Raw genomic sequence first — 18,943 nt, forward strand, 5'->3', positions numbered from 1 at the left:
GAACTCTCTTCTATCACCATTCCTCTGCTCCCTTTAATTTGTAGGACATGGGATTTTGTCTCCCTTCTCCACCTTCTGGGTCCCAGTCCTGGAAAGCCCAAACGCCCACATACCCCAAGAAGACCTTCTAACCGTGGTTTGCCCTTGCTCCCAGTCTTTTGGGATTCATCCGCATCTGGATATGCTCCTGCAGGACACCCTTCACCTCTTGTTTTCCAGCCCAGGTAACTTCTTGAAGAATCTTCCCCCCCGCACCCCCTCATGGTCCTCAGCCTTGGCCATTTAGCTCGGTTTCATAAATCCCAGCAACCCCAGTCTGGATATATCTCATGAACACTGCTGCAGCACTCAGCCTGGCAGCAGGGATGTCTCGTGGGCATCCTGCCAGTTCCCAACTTCACCCAGCCAACGGTGGCACAATAGAGGTTACTTGGATCAGTAGATCACAGGCAGGATACTCTGCTTGTCAGCATAGACCGCGCAACTCAAAGCTTAAGGATACAATTATACCAAAAACTGCCTGTGGTGTCTCCCGTTGCGACACCGCACGGTGCAAAAAACAAGGTTAATAGAAACGTGATAAGGGGCTATACCAAATTCAACTGTCTCCCCGCTTGCGACTGCAAAGCTGGAGACAGTTGATGCTTTTTCCAAAAAACAATTGCGCCGCATGGTGTCGCTACGGGAGACACCACGGGCGTTTTTTGGTATAATGCAGCCTAAAAGCAGCTCCTCCCCCCCAACGTCAGGAACAAGTGCTCATATTCCGCCAATTTACACACACCTTCCCCACCCACCTCTCTGACGTCACAGACCGGCTCGGCGTGGGACAATGTAGGAGGTGGGCATGCAGCTGGGGAGATGCTGGGTGGCACCAAGATGCACGACCAGCGCCGGGCAGGCACCCTTTCCCCCCTCCCCCCCCGGCCCCCCCCCCCTCCACAGCCAAGTGCTGCATAGGGAAGGAGAGAGGTGACAACCTGAGGAGAGGCAGGCCAAAAGTGAGAGAGAAAGTGAGTGAGTGTGTGTGTGGCCAGGTCTCCTGTTGGGCGGCCCCTCTTACCTCCACAGGTGCCGCCGGAGGTTGCAGTTAGATCGCTGTAGGCAGAGAAGTGGAAGGATGTTGTGCAGGGGTGACCGGGTCGCCCGAGATCCGTGGCGGCTCCCTTAGCAGGGCGCCACCATCTTGATAATGCTTGCGCATGAGCAGGACGTTTCGCGCATGCGCAATGGCCCAATAGTTCGGTACACCTCTGCATGTGCAGAAGTCGGGGACAGCGGCAGCCATTACAATGAGTACTCCGCAGGGGAACTACAATCCCCAGCTGCCCCTGGGGCTGCTAGACACATGGGCTGCAGCAGCAGCAAATCGCGCAGCCGGTTCCTCCTGCAACTTGGTGGATACATTTGGCGTGCTGAGACCACCCCAGTCAGAGCTGGGACATCAGAAGGGTAAGGTGTGCGTGTGCAAGGTGTCCATGGCCCCTGCACTAGGCCAGAGAACCCCTTACGCCCCAACTCCCCAGCAGTTTGGGGCTGCTACAGGGATAGGCCCTTAGACAGGGTCACTGCACCATTTAGCATTCAGAGTGTCAAGGACACAGAAGGACGTTGTACCTGTGGTCTGGGACCAGACCACATGCGTTGTACGAGACTCTGCATGGTGATATTATCCACGTCAGAATTTACCCCAAGTGGAGGCGGACGCCATCGCGGACAACGTCGCTGGATCAGCGGATCCCTTATATTCAGTCGGTGATATCAGGCTGGAGCACCTGGAAGGTATATCAGCATTCTATACAAGTGCACTAACGGTAACACGCGGGTGTGGGCAGCGCTGTCTCACACACTTTGGGTGGGTTGACTCTGTGGATGCCAGGGTGGTTTGGTGTCCAGGGGCACCTCAGTACTTTGGGGTAAACCCCACCGGGGTGTGGACACAGTGTTGGGGGCATGGTATTGGGGTACGGCCCTGTGAGGCCTGAGTGGTTCTATTATTATTATTATTATTATTATTATTTGCATGTGTGCAGTAAACCTGTTTATATCATACCAGTGTATAGTTCTTACGTTGTCCTGTGACTGGGTTATCCAACACTATTAGGATCCCACACGGGTGGAGGCGCTGTCACCAGACAGACCAGGCTCCCAGTAGCTGCCATATCTCCCAGGGGGTGGGGAAAAAGTGCGGGGGGGAAAATAAAAAAAATAAAAAAATATATATATGTGTGTGTGTGTGTGTGTGTGTGTGTGTGTAGAGGTATCAGTAGAGATCCGTGTATCTCGAAAGCTCGCACAAATAAAAGCATTTCGTTAGCCACAGAACGGTATCATCTATTTATTTTTTGATATATATATATATATACAGTGGTTGACAAATCACCAAAAAATCTACTCCCCACACAAAAAAATCTACTCGCCACCTAGTACCAAACGTGTGCTGCTTGGGCCAATATTTACTCGCCCGGGGGTTAAATCCACTCGCCCGGGGCGAGCAAATGTATAGGTTTGTCGAACACTGTATATATATATATATATATATATATATATCTCAACAAATGCACTCGCCCCAGCTGGTGAGACTTACCGGCGGCGTGGTGCAGCATCTCCTGCGTCTCCCCCTTCAACTCACGGCATTCTCCTGCAACTTCTGTGAAAATTACGCCGCATTGCCATGACAACGGGACGCTGTGACGTCACGGGGTGGAATGTGTATTTGGGGGAGGGAGGGTAGTGTGTGCGTGTATATTTTGCACAGAAAAACAATGAAAATAAATAAAGGGATTTATTATTGTGAGGAGCATTTTATTTCCCCACATACTTTAATCAGAATTGGGGAAAGGGACAAAATAAGTTTGCTTATTATAATGCTTATACAGAATATGAATGTGGGGGTGTAATATTCATGCATGTGTTACGGCTCTCGGAATATTTTGGACAAAGAATATTTTTATAAAATGGCGGCTCTTCCTTTGAAAGGTTGCAGACCCTGCTGTAGCATAACCCTCCTGTAGAGACCATTCCACTGGCAGGCAACCCAAGCGAGAACTTTTTTTTTAAGTATGTGCCATATATCGCATATCCCGAGCTATGTCACAAACGCAGTACAGTAGTTTAAAGGTAAATACGTAAACTTTTTCGGCCTGTCGAAAGAAGGCTTTAAAGTCAAGGAGATTGCTTGCTCAAAAGGGAAGGATTCTGAGCGCGCAAAAGAACATTAACTGGCCGATTTTTGTTTCTTCGTATATGTTAGCTGTTGGAGAAGTACCCAGAGCAAGGGGTAAATCTAATGAAATACGTGGAGCTCGTTTACTCCACTTACAGAATTTACGGCATTTTTCTTACGACTGCGACGAGGTGTTTAGACAAAAAATGTCAGACAGAAAAGTTATAAGATTTGCAACAAAGGACATATATCTATATCTTGGGCTAGTGACCCTTGAAAATTGCAACCTCTATACAAAGGGGCCAGGGTGGTCGGCCAGGGATTAACCCACCAACAAAGCAAACAAAAGGCGAGGGCTGGGCGTTTAATGATAAACAGTGCACACGACATGGGGAGGGAGCTGCAGATTTCCATGCACATGCCTGTACTGTGGGGGAGCTCACCCAGGAAAAGATTGCTGTACATAACGACGTACTCTCTCTGGCAAATTCCCCGCACGTCGCATTTAATAAGGCACAAACATCAGTGAGTCTAAGTGGCCTCGTACCCTGTCTACAGAGGTCCCCCAGCAAGAGCGGTTTTGCTGGGAGGGTTTAAGATGCCAACTCAGGGAAGAATTCAGTGTCGTAGCAGTCAAAGCAACCTAAAATCTGCCTGTAATTCACCCACACAATGCGCAACAAGATAGCCAAGGCATTAGTAGCCTGACGCATGGCCGGTTCATTCGCCACCCTGCCATTGCCAGATCTGGTGATTTTTCCTCTTATAGTGCCGGCGATGCGACGTCGCCCAAAAACAAATGCATTGTTGCCGCCGCCGCGTGCGCTTATAGCAAGCGCGATGGCGACGTGGCAACGCGATCTTTTTGCAGCCGGGAATATTTGATTTTTATGGGGCTGTCGCCTCATGTGACCGCCCTGACCCAATCAATGGCCTGGTCGCCCGCGACGCCGCCACTAAGCGAAATACAACTTTCGCTAGCGGCAACAGTGTGGTCGCGGGCCTAAGACACAAAGCAAATTTAGACTGATCTTAACACCTATCTCTCCAAAAGGAAAGGGGCAGTATGAATCTGTTTATTCAGTTAACAAAAATGGTTAAAATGTTGAAACGAGCAAACACTAAGGACGTCGTGACGAACCCCTGAAACTCTTGAAGTATACACAGTAGTGTATTGTAGTAACAACTTGATCAACAATAACAAAGAAAATAAAATAACTGCGCCAACCGAGCCACTCCACTCATCAGTAGCTGTACTTGGTGCTGTCTGGTGGCTCCACCAGACAGCACCAAGTACAGCTACTGATGAGTGGAGTGCCGTGGACCAAACACTGCTGCAAGGGGTATACTCACAATGCAATAAACAGCTGTGTGCCTGAACACTGGAAAGCGTGCTTCAATACCGAACGATCATAAACAATGCAATCATCTATGCAAATGTATAGAATAAGGAACAGCGTTGGATTGGACAATCAATGAACTGACAAGTATAAGGAGTACTGTTACCCTGCATGTCTCTACGTCACTGAGGAAGCTTTTAGCGAAACGCGTCTGACGGCTTTTTGGTCCTCGCAAGCCACCATACCCAGGAAGAAAGTCAAATCCCAGTTAGTGAAACATCATCGCCGAAGCGCATGCGCATGCGTGGACGGCAGGCAACGGAAGCAGCAGTGGGGAGTCTGACGACCGGGAGGAAGACCAGACTGTGCACAAGTCAGGACGAACCACCCGATCTACACCCGTACCACTGCATTGCCTTCATCATCCACTGGGACAGACTCCATGCGGACACCTAACCATCTGGGAGGCAGTCCAGGCAGAGACTGAAAACTTCACCATTCCATGCCATTTTTTAATGGTCGCTTGTGAGTTGGAAATCTCTTTTTAATCAATTTTGTTTCATAAAAACGGTGTTATACTATGTTTTTTCTGTCTTTCCCCTTTCTCTGAGGTTGTTCTGTGAAACACACACCATACTCAAGGTGGATATAGAGGTTTCAATGTAAGTGTGCTTCCTTAACACCATATCTCAAGCATACCATTGTGTTTTAACCCTTCCTGATTGTGGTCCCTCTGTCTGTTTATATTGCATGTGTCCTGGAAACCTGAGTAAGACATCGCGCCGGAGGATCCCCCCCTTCTTTGATCAACAATAAGCTGCAGAATGAAATTATTTCCCAATAAAATATCTTCTTACGGTATATAATATTTTCATAGCATCTGTGGTCCTTCCCTCCCTGGAAATTACAGTATTTACTTGTGGAAATTGTATTCACAATTAAATCTTTTACCCGTGGGAAATGTTGACGAAAGTCTAAAGAGCAAAACTAATTTCCTAATGGTGTTTTTTTTAATTTTTTTCCTGTTACACTTCTTGAATTCGGTGTTTTAAAAATCACACCAGTGATGATGATGGTGAATTTATGCTGTGTGGTTACTACAAACGTTGTAAACTTCTTCCTTACAACTTTTAACTTAAAGGGTGAATTTAAGGACTTCAGTTTGCCGTTTGAAGAAGAGATCTGCGCATTAAGGCCAGGTCCATGGTGCCTTCGCCCGTGCGGAGGCCTGCGCGGCCGTGACGTCACCCTCTTGAAGCGGGTGTGTTTGTTGGCCATGGCACGCAGGCCGTCCGTGGGCGTGTCTAGGGGCGTGCCAGTGACGTCACGGAGCTGGTTCGCTTTCATTGGGCGAACCGCTCACGTGTCCAGCCTGTCACGCCAAGAAATCAGTTTGAATGGATTTCTTGCGCAACGCGCGCCCCCCTCCCCCGCTCGGCCTTAAGGCAGTCTGTTAGCATCCGCACGGACTGCGGTACCATGGCCCCAGCCTTATGTCCGCTACGTGTTGACTGAGCAATAGATTCCCCTTGACATTTGGGTGATTGACTCCTGTACTAAAATCGACACTTCCAAGTATGTATAAGTAACTTGTTAAAGTCATTGGCAAACTGAAATGTAATCTCGCATGGAATTCCCTATTGAATTCAGTGGGACTTTCTGTGCAAAATCGCTGAAACGCTTATCTCACAACTTTTGGGCGATCTGAAGAAGAGCGCTAAGAGTTCACCAAAAGTTTGTGCACACTTAAATAATTCAAGAACTCTCATGTTGGTCATTTTAAAAGGTATCAAAATGTTTAATGAACATCTTGGTTTATGTGAATACATTTTCATTCAAAATATAATGGGTATGTTAGAAAATGTGTTTGAAATAGAGGACATTCGCACAAGCTTCTTTTAGTACAGTATATGCAACGGATGTGTAAGAAACTGACCTTTTTTAGTGGTTAGCTCGGTTTCCTTGGTAAAACTATACTTCTCACATAACTATTTAAGACTCGTGACTTGTAGTAGACAAAAACTGTTTTACTACAGTATGCTCTTGTGTTGCCAAATGTTTCTTGCTTGTGTGTTTTCTCCATTAAGGGTCAGTGTTTGTCTCTCTGAATTTATGGCTTTGTCCTTTTTTTTTTTTTTTGTTTGTTTGTTTTTTTGTCCCCATCTGTTCATTTGCAGCAGTTATTTTCACCATTTGAGTCATTTAAAAAGTGTTTGTGGTTCTTGACCCTTCTGCCCTGAAAGTAAACATGCTGCAACATACGGTAGTACTGAGTATCACTCTGCACTTTAATGTAATTTTTATGAGAGCAGAGACTTTTTTTTTGAGGTTTTTTTTAAATCCCAGCTACTGGCCCTCATTGCTTAGTCATATCACACTATTAACATCGTACAAACGGTCACATTTATGTGACAATATGCTCCTTTTCTGACTCCATTTATATTTTTTTTATAGGATACAAACATCAGATGTAACTTTTTTCACCCACCATAAACTTATTGTGTCTGTTTGCAAGTCGACTAAATTATTCATAAGGCTGCGTCCCCCGTGCCGCGCTCATACTTGCGAGTGGTGACGTCACCAACTCTCTGAGCATGAGCGATGGCCTGTCCTGCAATTTTTCCGGTAAATGCGAGGGGCGTGGTGTGGCCTAAACTGTGACTGACGCTGATTGGCTGAGGTCATGTGACTACTCGGCGCGCCTCAAGGTCCATTTAATTTGTCTCGGCAAGCACCCAGCGCCCGCTATCGTATGTGCACGGGCGCGACACGTGAGCGTGGCCGGACAGACTTAAATTGATTGTGCTGACCGCGACAAGTGCAGTCAGCGGCAGAGTGGACGCAGCCTTATGTTGCCAAAGTAGCCGAGCTTCAAGAGCACGAAACCGCAGGTTTGACTTTTAGATTCTGTATCGACTTGCTGTGTAATGCAACCGGCTCAAAGTAAAAAACATCAGTCTTTAAAATGGGGAAACAAGTGACATTCTTGGTGTACTCATTTGCTTGTAATTACCCAGAATCCTTATCTGCAGTGTAACCACTGTATGACTTGTTATTAGGGTGAAAGCTTTAGGGTACCTGTGGAAGACTAAGTCAATCAGAGAAGAAACGTATAAGCGCTTCTACATAACATTTGTACCCGAGATACAGACCTCTGAAGGGTGTGCCGGTGTCTCCTGCAGTTTAAAGTCACGGTCACATGGGCCAATAGTAAGCCGAACCTGATGACAACACGACTTTCTATTGGCTATCTCTATCGGGAGCTTTGAAAGTCAGACATATAGTGAACTCTGGAGTGGCTACCGGCACCCACTATGGAGGTGAGTATCTCTGGAAGCAGGGGACCCCGGAGCTGAAATTAATCGGGGCACGGCTCCGGAGACCCCTGCTTCAATCCTGTACTGAAAAAAAACGCTTGGATTGTCTCTTTACAACCTGACCCATTGGGGAGGGTTTTGAGAAGTGGCGTTGAGCACACCTGGTATAGTTCATACTTTACACAATAAGAATCTCGGCTCTAAATAAAAGCAGCAATCTCTTCCTCTGCTTGAGGGATTTTTATTTTTAAAACAATCTTTTGGCATATCTGAAATGGGATTGTAGCAAAGCAAAATCACTCCATTCTTGTAACCTTCGTTTATTAAGGTGACAGAGATTTTATTTATTTTAATATTTTTTTTACTAATTTGCCCATGCTATATACATGTTGTAATTAGAATGTCTGCTGCATTGTTTTACCAACAGCAAGAGCTGTAAAATGCTGTTTTAAAAGGCTTGCTGTCGGTTGCATGAGGTCCAAGGGTGTAGGGTTAATAAGAGAACAATGTCACACAGAGAAGGTTTCAATTCGAATAATTATGCGCACATACAACTTTTTTTTTTAAACTCTTAAATATTTGTAGTCGTTAGGGGTGATGTATCATAGCAAAATTTGATGTAAATAGCGGCAATGTATCAAGGTCTTTGCTCCAAGTTTTGCGCCATTTGTGTCACCCTGCAATTTGGGGAGGAGTTGCACGATGCACAGATTGAGATGTAGCCATTTCTGTGTCTTCCTGCGTCACTTTTGTATCTTGTATTTGCATCAAAACAATCCGCCGGACCTGAGGTGGTGTAACAACATTTTTTTGCGTCAAATGTTAGAAATCCCTTTGATACATTTGACGCAAATGCGAGCAGGAAATGGAGCAATGCGTCCAACTTTTATTTTCCCTTTTATCCTTGATACCTCTTCCCCCATTGTCTTTAGCTTTGCCTGGAATTTCAACAGATACAGCTGTTCATTTTCAGTACAAATGCCTGTATAGAGAGGGCTTTGATGGCAACCAGGTGCCAACAAAGATGATCTAAAGCCTTCATCTGATTAAGCTGATCTAGCATAATCAAAGAATAAATATTTATAGAACCCCATTTTGTACTCAAAAATTATTCAGTTTAAATCTTATTCGGAAGCGTATATAAAGATAATTGGCATACAAATGTGGCTACCTGGATCCCTGTTGAGGGCAGTACTCCCTGTTGATCGCCAGGAGCAATGGTGTTTTTGTTCCTTGTCTGTATTATTGCAGCAACAACACGTGTTAACTGACACAGCGGTCCTATTATTGAGACTTCTGTACTCGCGTATCGTTAAATGTAAGATTCCTTTTTTTTTCAGGGGCTCAGCAGTGTGCAGAAGCCGTGCAAACTGGAACAAGAGAAAGATAGAGAAACGGTGCCCTACTCAGAACACAGGGGAAATGATGGGCAAATTTATATACTGTATATATTTTTATTTTTCATTTCTGGAGTCCCCCCTCTGTTCTGAGTAGTGCATCGTTTTCCTATCTTTTCCTTGTAGAAATGTCCATATAGTATATCTACAGGTTAAACAAGATGTGGTGAGACTGGTTTGCAGAACCTGTGAAACATGGAGATGAAGAGATGGGTGACATTTTTTGCAGAGATTCAAATCTGCCGTGGTGTTTGCAAGTTCCTTTTATCTGCGGATTTCCATTGATCAGTCCCAAAAAGGTCTTTCTTTCTTTTTTGGGGGGGGGGGGGGCGGGGGGGGGGGGGTTTTATTACTGAAAATCCACAGGCTGATTCATATTTTTAAAAAACAGAATCTGTTTGCGGTTTCCGAATCGCTGCAATATGGCTTTTGGGAGAGTGAGACAGGCTGACACCTATTTTACTGTATGTAGCCCCTCAAACCTCCCTCCAAATAACATATGGAGAGAAACCTGTGCTCAGAAAAGCACATACCTTGGATATCTGTAAGATATGCTAATATGAGATGCAAAGTATTTTTAAATGACACCCCACAGTTCCTGAAAGGATTTCTATAAGACCTATATTGACAAACCTAAGGCACCTTATGTGGGAGGTGGTACTAGTGTCAGGCTCAACAGGATCAGAATTCACAACCTCTACTATTCATGACAGCAGCTCTAGCAGTGGGAGCAAAACCAGCTACTGGGTTGTACGACTGTCACAGCATACTTTTGAGCCCTACTTCTCATTCATCACTCCTGTAGCCCCTGTCCCTGGCTTCCTTTAGTAGCAGATCACTTCGTGGTTGCCAGTTCAATGTTGTGCACTGTCCTGCATGTCACACCTGTGAGGTAGTGACCTGTATATGGGACAAGGGTTAATACACACAGCTATCTAGCAAATTCACATTTCTCCCTGCGTGGACCCTCAAATGAATATCTCCCCTCAATCCATCCCAATATACCATCTGTCACGAACAGCACACCTTTGAGCATGGGACATATGTGTGTAACGGGTATTCCCTCTATCCCAATCACAGATACAGTGTGTGTGGGTGGAAACCTATGTGTTACCAGGTGTGGTGCATATATCTGTAGGTTCACAAGAGGCCTGAGCCTCGCTTGTTGAGAACCTGGGGTGAGTCCGTCAGCTCGATCTGATTTACAGCGCCTCCACCTGAGCAGGGTTCTAGAAATGTAGAAGGTTGCCTACACAGGACCCACATATACAATAACCACATACACAGGAATGTATATAACCAGTTTATATATGCAGGAAATAACACACTTAATAACATACACTACTAACACTCCCCCCTAGGGGGTAACTCCACCATGTAACTCAGTCCTCACAGTGTCTCTCACTCCACTAGGAGTGTACCTACCCACCACCGTGTATCCCCACACCGTGTCCACAGCCTAACCCCTTTGTCCCGTGGTCAGCGCTGCCACTATGTGTAATTATGATATGTTTAGGATACGTTGGTGCACTTAGGAAGGTACCTGCCGAGCGCTCCTGCACTCGGGCCTGCAAGCAACTTCGCAAAGGATCTGCCGCTTGGTGATTCCGTCTGATCCTGTGTTTCCTCGCACGTGGTCCGCCAGGGGCGATCCCACCCTGGAGATAGTCTCTGTCTCTGGGGGCACAGACTTGAGCCCAAGTCTCTTCACGGGAAGCGCAGCGTCCGCTGTGTCCCTATCTATCACTGGCACTAATGTGACACAGTCCCTAACCTAGGGCCTGTCCCTATAGCACCACAAGCTGGGGAGATCAAAACCTATCTGGGGCCTAGGGGGGGTTGCTGGCCTAATGCAGTAGGTCACAGACCCCTGCACTCACCTCCTTCCCCTAGCTCACCTGGTCCAGAATTGACTAACGTGGGCTCAGCGTGCGAAATGTATCTATTCTTCCTTGCAGGGAGATGCTGCAGCCCTATTGGCTCCCTGGCGTCACCTGGGTCCCCTAAGGCTCATGGGATCTGTAGTCCCTGCTTAGAGCCCTCTACCTATTGGCCAGCGTTCGCGCGCTCCTTCCTGCGCATGCGCAACTCTGCAGGGCCGTCGAGACTCACTGCGCATGCGCGATCTAACGCAAGATGGCGGCGCCCTGCTCGGGAGTCGCCGGGGACCGCCGGAACGTATAAACGCTCCCTGCACTGGCCCCCACCCTCCAGAAGTGCCGGCGGGTCCATTGAGTGACCCGCGGCAGCGGAGGAAACTAGGGGCGGGTCGCGGGGCAGCAGGCACGCAGAGGGGACCTGGCTACATGTGGAACAAGGGTTAGTACACTCTACTCAATTAGCCGACTTCCCTTCCCCTTTGAAAGATATGGGGCGATGCTTTCAGAGGCCCTGCACTATTCCCCACAACAGTTAAATAAAATGTAGGGGCAGCGAGGCCTCTTTGTCTCCATTACCTTCTCTCCAACGGCTTCTGGCGACACTTCACCAGGACAACACGGGGTCAAATGGCAATGCAATGTCAAATGACGCTGGAGAGAAGGTAAGGAGGGAGGTCGTGAGCAGGTGGGTGGGGGGGAGGGGTAGCGCAAAGAAAACAGTTTGTGCCCCCCTGCTATACAACACAGGCCTGGTTTGCCGGGCCTTAAACCCAATTCTTGTATTTTTAAGACCATTTGTAACCAATGTTAACCCCTGAAGTGCCATACATATTATCATGACATGCACAAAAATGAACAAACCAGAGATACCTGGGACATATGCTACTAGCCAGTAACAGTAGTGTTATCCCAGCAGCTGGTGTAGCTCACACTTACAGTGCTGCTACCTGGAATAGCAGTGGTTGTGGGTTCTCATCATGTTGGACTTGACACCAGTAACCCCTTAGAATGTGCCTTTGGTTTGCCAATATAGGGCTTATGGAAATCCATTTAGGAATATGCGATTTTGGAGGGAGGTTTGAGGGGATATATACTGTATATTTTGGGTGACCATACAAACTGGTTTTTAAGCCTTAGTCCCGACTTCTTCCTTTTTTTTTTTTTTTTTTTTTAATTTGTTTTTTTTGTTTTTTCATTTTTTTTTTTTTAACCGTTTTTTCCTGGGACAAATATGGTCACCCTATTATATTTCTAGTGCTTGAGACTCCACTCAAATAGCCCTCTCCCATTTACCGTTTACCCCATCTCTAGCGATTAATGTATTTTTGTTTTCACTAGGTATCAAGGTTTTTGTGACTTCTGCTCACTAAATGTCAGTGTACAGTATGTGCAGCTGATGACCTTATCAGTAAAAAATGACCTCTATTCTTAACCTACATCTGCAATTTCAGCATTGACTTGGCATACGGTTGCTGTGTGGGAACCACTGCAGAGGTTTAAATGACTGCTGCATTGCAGGGAATAGTTGGTACACAAGTTATTGGTATCACCAAAACATGGGGGAGACCTACACAAGTGTACTTGTTTTCATATATGCAACTATTAAAGAAATGGTATACTTGTAAGTTCGATTACTATAACAAATCAAGATATAAGAACACACCAAGAAGCATAGATTGAGACTTGATCATGTGCAGTACATCCCATACTGTGTTTCACACAATGGTGGGTCTCTACTTCTAGTAGAAATGTAAATAACAAGCCATTGACGTGGCGCTCGCAGTATGTGGGAACATGAGCCGGTTATGTTCAATTTATAGTTGTCATGTGAGTTACAGCAGCCACCTCTGGCTGTTCATGTGGTGTTATCAGTCTCCCAAGTCCATAATAATGGATGAATTGATTTTCCGATTTTGCTTTTCTAATGTATTCCGTCGACATGCCCCATATTACAATCTGTTTCAGGAATGCTTCAATGAAGATGGATGTTATCTGGAATTAATCTCATGAGTTGACAACCACCAGATGCTGTCAGGTGTACGGTTGAGCATTAAGGAAAGCACAAGGGGGGAGGGGGAGAACTTTCACTAAATTTCTGAAAATACGTCCGCTGTATTGTTAGATTTGTTTGGGGCGGATTGTATAAGATGACTGGCATGTCCATTAAGACTAATCATCATTTTGATTCATATGTATTCAATGTTGATGTCCTCTTAAACAGAGACACTTCAGTTGCAAGTGGATAATTGTAGCAGCTATGGGCAGTCACCTCAGGATTCCAGTAACCTGCGTGTTGTCATTCTGTGTGCAGATAAATATTTCTTTAAGCCAGAATATAAAAGCAATGCACAAAGGCAGTCTGGAAGCTGGAACAGAACGTTTTATTGTTGATGGCTAAATGCAAGTGCTTTTGGCTGTACACATTCCTAATGTAAGCAGCCTCCTTTATCACCTACTGTAAAATTAAGCTGCGGAACTTGAAATAGTTTGATATTCTGCGGCCTTGTGCGGGAAAGTAATTTGGAAGGGTGTTTCTCAGTGAAGTGTAGGATTAAAGGTACCCACAGTGGTGTCTATTGTTCTTCCCTGAATTGAATGATGTCATGTTTCATTTAAGACTCTTAACGCTTTCTGAAGTTCCTCGTGTTGAGGAGGGGGGGGGGGAAGAGGGTAGAAGTGGAATAGAGGCAGCGAGAAAGCAGGTTGCGAGTCGGGTTTCAACGAAGCCTTTTGTGTCTCCAATTTTTTTTGGTGGGGGGGGTGTAGATAAAAGCTGACTCATGTTAATATTCCCAAGCAAGAGCAGGATGAACCAGCTAAAGCCTCTCATTTTACCTGAGTGCAGAGTGAGGTCATCTTGGCACAGATGAAGGCCAAAATTGATTTATCCACAGGGCGATACACTGGTAGGTCACAGCAAGCTGCTTTTATAGAGTGAAGATTTAAGATGTGGGCTGGGACTTGTTCATTCACTGTGCAAGAGACATTCCTCTGTGGTGAGCTACAGTCGCAGAGACTTTCCCCCTCAGTATAAGTGTTGGGTCTTCTGTAGGGCTTTGATATACAAAACAGAAAGCTATTCTGCTGCTAATATTAACTGGCTTAATTGGGATAGTGGGCCATTTGATCTTTTAATTTTTATCTTCTGTTATGCACAATAACTGAAATGAATTGCCTTGGTTTTTTTTTTTGTATTTCTTAACCCATTTGTTGCCTGAGTTGCTGGCTCCTCACAATGTTAAGGCTGTGATGAAGAATTGGCTAAATGATGCTTATATTTGTAATGCTATATGGGTTTTAGGCCTTCACAGTTATTGGGGGGGTTCACAATATGTTTTATCGCCTCAATTATTAGAGGACGGTACCTTTTTTTTGATTATATATTTGTAATTGCTGCGAGGATTGTGTAGCTCAGAAGGCTTTTTGTTTATGTAGCCCAAGTATAAGAAATACGCATACATATTTTGCTTGCAATTTAAGAAGCAATTCTGCTTCTTCTGTGGAATTTTGAATATTGTATCTAAATAGTACCGACATTGGTCACTATTTATTATACATTTCAGATTTAGCAGTGTGGTTTATCGATGCATACGGTGCAAATGCAAAGTGTTTAGTTTACGATGCCTTTTGTCTTCTGAACATTGAGAATGAGCACAGCCTTCTTAATATGAAATAATATTTATGTTTAAACTGAAGAAATAGTATTCCAACATTGGAATAAGTGAAACAGTTTTTGTATCTTTATTATTATTATTATTATTATTAACAAGTGACATCACTTTTATTATAAATACATTGACATTTTGCACAGGGAAATAGACTTATTTATTGATTTAAATTTTTCCCGTTCTTTTCAAATATTCTTTCTATTACACAGTTGTTGTTGGTTTTTTTTATTTATTTTTTTATTGTATATACTGTTTAGCGTTATTTTTAAATGTTTTGCAGCAGGATAAAGAGAAAACACGGTCAGTTTCTGTACCTTCCCTAAGTGATCTTTAACATCTCAGATCTGACCCTTCTTGAAAAATGGGAATTTGAATGTTCTTCCATTGGTTGTTAGATGAACAGCCAGGGCAAATGGGTCATTTTAAATTCACAGTAAGAAATGTGTATTTTTTTTTTTATATATAAAATCTGTTTAGTTGTATAATCCTAAATGCTCTGTTCAACCCGACCTGACACCTGGTTTGTTTTTATATTTTCCTAGCTTTCTACTATATTTGATCATCCCGTGTTTTGTTGCCTTGCTCTCTATTTAGTTGCTTGTGTACGACTACATTGGCTACTGACGATCGGACCTGTAATTTTGGTCATCTGCCTCCGATTTGTGTAGAAAAGTAACCATGTGTATTTGTAATGAAGTTACATTATAGTTTGTGCAACATATAAACGGCTTACTTTTTGATTTTGATGTCTGTACAACTTATTGTTGCTGAGTAAAGATACAACTTATGCAGTTTATGATCTGACGCCTAACTAAAACGAATCCTTTTGCACACACTGTGTGGCCATTTGGTTGTTTGCTGACATTTTCCCCCCTCACCCCCCATATTTTTCTAGCTACAATCCGGCAATCTTACAGACCAATATAGAAAAGTTGCTGTGGGGATAAATGCTTCTCCGTTAAAGCATCATTTTGATTCATTCATCATGTAATCACAAAGGGTCCACATCTGCTGGATTTGGACAGATCTATTGTTGATTATGGAAGATAATTTTAGAAAGCTGCATTGACGGTGCCTGCAGTACAAGGCTGCGCTTATAGTCCCGGAGACAGCGAGACAACATCGCGTCAAAACAAATGCATTGCCGCCGTCACGTGCGCTTATAGTAAGCGTGGTGCGACGGCTTGGTCGCGATCGCTGGAAATAATCTCAATTAGATTTTTCTAGCGCCTGTAGCCTGACGTCGCCGGCACTATAAGAGTAGCCTTAGGCTGCGTCCATGGTATGGGCATCCGCACGCTGCGCGATCAGACTGCCTCAAGGCAGTGATGCCGTGCGGGTGCGTGCAGAGGCAAGAGGGGGCGCGTGATAGGGCGGTCACGGGAGCGGTTCTCCCAATGAGGGACGTCACTGGGAACGCCCCCCACGGCCCGAGTACTATGGCCAGGGAAAGCACCCGCTTTCCCTCATCCTCCGCACGGCTGCACTCTCTATGGAAGCAGCCTAAGACTGATGTGTTAATTTCACTGTCCAGCAAAAAATGTAGGTAAGGCCTCATTCATTTTTTTTTTATGGCATTTAGAGAACTCGCAAAGATTTATAAAGCACTCACAATAATCAGAGGTTCCCCACTCCGGTCCCCAATGACTACTAACAGTCCAGGTTTTAAGGCTATCCTCTCATTGGCACATATGGCCCAATCATTTTGACTGCACCACCTGTGCTCAAGCCGGGGTATACTTAAAACCTGCCTTGTTAGTGGTCCTTGAGGACTGGAGTTGGGAACCTCTGTTTCTACACTTTTTAGAGTAGCAGAACTTGGGAAGCCCCTAGACTGGAACCGTATCTGTATTTTAAGATACAAGTCTTCATTTTCTCTTTATCCCACCTTGTCAAAACTAAAGGAAAAGGGGTCACCTGTTTTGCCAGCCTTTAGGTGTAGACTGAATCAATTGTGCATGAATGCACCTCTACAGAATACATGCATGTAATTATAGCATCATTTGAAAGGCTTCTGGTAGATTGTTTTCTCAGAGGGTGTAGCCCATTTAGGGTGGGAAGCCTAAAAAAATTCATGGAAGAGTGGAACAATAATGGGCCTTGTTTGAGAGGCACATTTCCTTGGGAATGTAGCTAAATGAGCTATTATCCTTTTGTGTGTCTCAAACTAACAATAAGAAATATTAGAATACATCTGTGTGTGCATACAGACTGTGTTTACAAAAGCAGTACAGTTAATTTTTTTTGAGCAGGGTAAGTAGTGAGAAAGTAGACTAATCAGCTGAGATGTATGAATGGAACATTGCTTGAAAATAAGCTGCCAACTTGTAAAAATCTGAGTGTTCTGTTTTTGACAACCATTTGTCATCGAGAGCGAGACCAGAACCTATTTAGTTGAGGTCCCATTAACTTCCATACCTTCAAATGAAGTTGCCTATACTCGGAGAGATACCTCTGAGATACTTGGAAAATATTAAATATACATTATTTAAAATATGTTTAGCATATTTCAATTTACTTATTTCACAGGTATCTCGGGTATGTTGACTGGTGTCTCCATGTAGAGCAGGGGTGCGCAAACGTTCCAGTACGCCAACCCCCCACACCCCCCCCCCCCACCGCTCGGGTCCCGGTGTCAAATGATGCTGTGCCATGGGGCCATGTGACATCATGTTGCCATGGCAACTCGACATCACGACTCCTCTCTCCCCCCTGCATCCCTCCCCCTCCAGTTTGTACACCCCTGATGGGGAGATTCTACTTTAAGATATACGTCCGTATTTATATATATATATATACTAGCTGAGAGACCCGGCGTTGCCCGGGAGAGGGGGGGGGGACAGTGGACGGGAGGAGGGGAGGAGGGGAGGAGGGGAGGGGGGAGGGACAGTGGACAGGAGGAGGGGAGGAGGGGAGGGACAGTGGACAGGAGGAGGGGAGGGACAGTGGACGGGAGGGGGGAGGGACAGTGGATGGGAGGGGGGGGGACAGTGGACGGGAGGGGGGGGGACAGTGGACGGGAGGGGGGTAGACAGGAGGGGGGGGCAGTGGACAGGAGGGGGGGGACAGTGGACAGGAGGGGGGGTGGGTTGCTTACAATTCCGTGTCCCTCCTCTCCCCCTGTATGTTTCTCCGCTCCCCCCTCTCTCTCCGCTCCTGCTCCCCCCCCCATGCGTAGCTCCGGTCCCCACCCTAGAGTGTCTGACACACACACAGTGTAACACACACAGTGTAACACACACACACACACAGTGTCACACAGACACAGTGTCCCCCCCACACACAGTGTCACACACACACACACACAGTGACAAACACACACAGTGACACACACACAGTGACACACACACACACGGTGTCCACCCCAAACACACACACACACAGTGTCACACACAGTGTCACACACACACACACACAGTGGCACACACACAGTGACACACACACACGTCACCTCTCCTTCCGTCCGCCGCCATCTTACTCCACGAGGGAGGAAGGGGGGTCCTTCCGGGCGCCGCCATCTTAGGCGTCGCGTGTCCACTGCCTGTCGGAGCACCGGGGGGGAGGTGAGTGGAGCACCGGGGGGGAGGTGAGTGGAGCACCGGGGGGGAGGTGAGTGGAGCACCGGGGGGGAGGTGAGCGGAGCACCGGGGGGGAGGTGAGCGGAGCACCGGGGGGGAGGTGAGCGGAGCACCGGGGGGGAGAGCTGAGCGGAGCACCGGGGGGGAGAGCTGAGCGGAGCACCGGGGGGGAGCTGACACGGGGAGAGGATGATAGCGCGGGGGCGCGCGGCGCGTGCTTGAGAGCCGTGGGGGGTGTCCCGGGCACTCGCTCCGCTCCCCCGCTGACTGTTGCGGTGCCGGGGGGGGGGTCAAAGCGCGGGAAACAGGGAGACACGGGGAATGATGGTTCTGTGTGGTGTGATCTCCGGAGGAGCTGCGGCCACGTGCGGTGTCCGTTGGTGATGTGAGGATCACACAGCGCTGCTGTCTCGGGTGGGGGGGGGGGCGGTGTCCGTTGGAGAGGTGAGGGTGAGGTGAAGGGGAGGTGTGTTGGCAGTGTAGACCGTAAGAGGTGGTGTGAGCGTGCGGTGTGTGTGGTGTTGTGTGAGGGTGTGGAATGTTGCAGTGCTGAAAGCAATAAGACTGTGTACCTGATTGTGCAGTTCTGTTGTGGTA

The 18,943-nt window shown here is 46.3% G+C and overlaps 1 protein-coding gene across 8 annotated transcripts in view; it reads left to right on the plus strand.

Moving 5' to 3' along the window:
• Positions 1 to 18,943, plus strand: part of PLEKHG1 (pleckstrin homology and RhoGEF domain containing G1) — a 283,450-nt gene that overhangs the window by 188,416 nt on the left and 76,091 nt on the right. The window contains exon 1 of one of the 8 annotated variants that reach the window (XM_075596567.1): positions 13,843 to 14,006. The exons of the other annotated variants lie outside the window; for them this stretch is intronic. Coding sequence (XP_075452682.1) covers positions 13,967 to 14,006 — 40 coding nt within the window. The 5' untranslated portion in view covers positions 13,843 to 13,966. Of the gene's footprint in view, positions 1 to 13,842; positions 14,007 to 18,943 lie in introns of those variants that run through there. 8 annotated transcript variants of the gene reach the window in all.

This window comes from Ascaphus truei, chromosome 4 (genome assembly GCF_040206685.1).
Source record: "Ascaphus truei isolate aAscTru1 chromosome 4, aAscTru1.hap1, whole genome shotgun sequence".
In the NCBI taxonomy this organism is placed as follows: Eukaryota; Metazoa; Chordata; class Amphibia; order Anura; family Ascaphidae; genus Ascaphus; species Ascaphus truei.